Here is a 2468-nt window from a genome sequence, read left to right as displayed (position 1 = left end):
ACACATACATTCGTACACACATACACATACACACAATACATACATATATACACATACACACACCCACACACACACACACACACACACACACACATACACAAATACATGCATACTCTCCCACACATCTCCTCTTCTACACACACAGATAGGCACTCAAAATGCTCACACTCACATTCACAAACACACCCATAGTCACACATGTATGATATGAAGAACAAGTGGTAACAAAATATTATAATATAATGGACAATAAGTGTTGAGAATGATACTGGTAATGTAAAAGTTAGAGATAGCACCAAGTACTCAGTCTATAAAGGAAGAAGTAGGTCACACAAAGGGTGGTTTGAGGGTGTCAAGGGAGCCGTAGAAAACCTCCAACTTCTCAGCGGAAAAACAGTATAGAGTTGGCCTACCATAGAAAACGCCATCTCCCCCCAACGCTCAACGGCAACAAAGAATGAACAAGTGAAACGTCAAGTAAGTAACAACGACAACAGAGGGTGTGAACGTAAACGTTTTCAGAAAGCACTCACCTTGAGGGGCACACAGAACGACAACAGAGGATGAACGAGTAAAACGTTTCAGGAAGCACTCACCATGAGGGACTCACAGAACGACAACAGAGGATGAACGAGTAAAACGTTTCAGGAAGCACTCACCTTGAGGGGCACAAAGAAGGGCTTGGTGACCGGGCGAGGGCAGAACCCGAGGACTGGAACCCCGGTCACCTGGCTGACCAGATAGGCGCAGACGCCGACACAGAGGACCACTGGCAGCAGGGACCTAGTCTTCATGGCGGGGGTTACGTGGGAGGGGGAGGGTGAGGGGGAGGTGAGGGTGGTGAGGGTCTTTGTCTTTGTGAGCTACTGGAGGAAAACAGAAAACAACAACAAACATGGGACATTTCAGGGCATAACAACACACATGGGACATTCCAGGACATAACAACAAACATGGGACATTCCAGGACATAACAACACACATGGGACTTTTCAGGACATAACAACACACATGGGACATTCCAGGAGACAGCAACAAACATGGGACATTCCAGGAGATGACAACAAACATGGGACATTCCAGGATATAGCAACACACATGGGACATTCCAGGAGACAGCAACAAATATTGAACATTCCAGGATATAGCAACACACATGGGACATTCCAGGAGACAGCAACAAATATTGAACATTCCAGGAAGCATAGATGGATTCGTGTGTTGCTTCAGGACACACTTATGAAGAAAAAGAAAAGAAAGAATAAAGCAGTATAAAAGTTACATATATTTTAAAACATGCGCAGTGTTGGTCGATAAAAAGATTGCGTACGGGTCAGTGTGCAACGTTTCTGAACTAATCTGTTCACCGTGAGTGCACGGCACGTGTGTCCTCGCTCGTCTCTCCCAGAACTGGTTAACCTACATACTGGCAACCTGGGGGATTGAGGCAGTTTTCATAGGTTCTCGTGTGATGTTCGAATGGTTCTATCTGCGTTTTATGTACTTTGAGATACTGGACGACAAGCGAACTTTGTGATATTTAAAGGCAAAAGCAGACAAACCGTTTTCTTTTGTCGTTTATTCTTTTCTCGGAACAAGAACTCGGAGTAAAACATGGATCACCCCGCCAAGTTTACATGATAATATACAGTGTACATTCCGAATAATGACATTGTAAACTCACAGTATACATTCCGCATAATGACAACATAAGCTCATAGTGTAGATTCCGCATAATGACAACATAAGGTCATAGTGTAGATTCCGCATAATGACAACATAAGGTCATAGTGTAGATTCCGCATAATGACAACATAAGCTCATAGTGTAGATTCCGCATAATGACAACATAAGCTCATAGTGTAGATTCCGCTTAATGACAACATAAGCTCATAGTGTAGATTCCGCTTAATGACAACATAAGCTCATAGTGTAGATTCCGCTTAATGACAATATAACCATGCAAAGTAAATGCCGCAGCAAATCCTAACTCAGAATATCTCATGCAAGGATTAGACGGGATGAAGGAATAAAGGTAGAAAGCTGACATTTGGCGCTCACCTTAATCTTTCTCTGTGTTGTCGCCTTCCACAGTTATACATTTTTGCCATCGGTGTATGGCTTTGAAAAGACCTTGAGAATAGAAGACCCTCTCTTTGTCAGAGAATCAGGCCTCTACCGCTTCTTTGACCTCATCATCGGTTTCAAAATGCCTTCCTTTTAAACCCTTTTTCAGTTTGGGGAATTTTAAAAATGTCGGGCAGGGCTAAAATCTGGAGAATAAGGTGGATGTGGCAAACTTTCATAGCCACTTCCTCGCTCAGTTTCCGCAGTTTTTCTTGAAGTGTGTGCTGGCGCGTTGTCGTTGAGCAGCAAAATGACTTTTTGGAGAGAGAGAGAGACAAACAGAGAGAGAAAGAGAGAGAGAGAGAGAGAGAGAGAGAGAGAGAGAGAGAGAGAGAGAGAGA

At 43.4% G+C, this 2468-nt stretch overlaps 1 protein-coding gene across 1 annotated transcript in view; it reads right to left on the bottom strand.

Moving 5' to 3' along the window:
• LOC106013131 overlaps positions 1–794 on the bottom strand; it is a 4995-nt gene extending 4201 nt beyond the window's left edge. The window contains exons 1-2 of the mRNA XM_013088064.1: positions 660–794; positions 114–133 (exon numbers count right to left, since the gene is read on the bottom strand). Of these exons, the coding sequence (XP_012943518.1) occupies positions 114–133; positions 660–794 (155 nt within the window). The remainder of the gene's footprint in view (positions 1–113; positions 134–659) is intronic.
• Positions 795–2468: the final 1674 nt, after the last annotated feature.

This window comes from Aplysia californica, unplaced genomic scaffold (genome assembly GCF_000002075.1).
Source record: "Aplysia californica isolate F4 #8 unplaced genomic scaffold, AplCal3.0 scaffold00680, whole genome shotgun sequence".
Classification (NCBI taxonomy): Eukaryota; Metazoa; Mollusca; class Gastropoda; order Aplysiida; family Aplysiidae; genus Aplysia; species Aplysia californica.
This window is presented reverse-complemented; position numbering and strand designations above follow the sequence as displayed.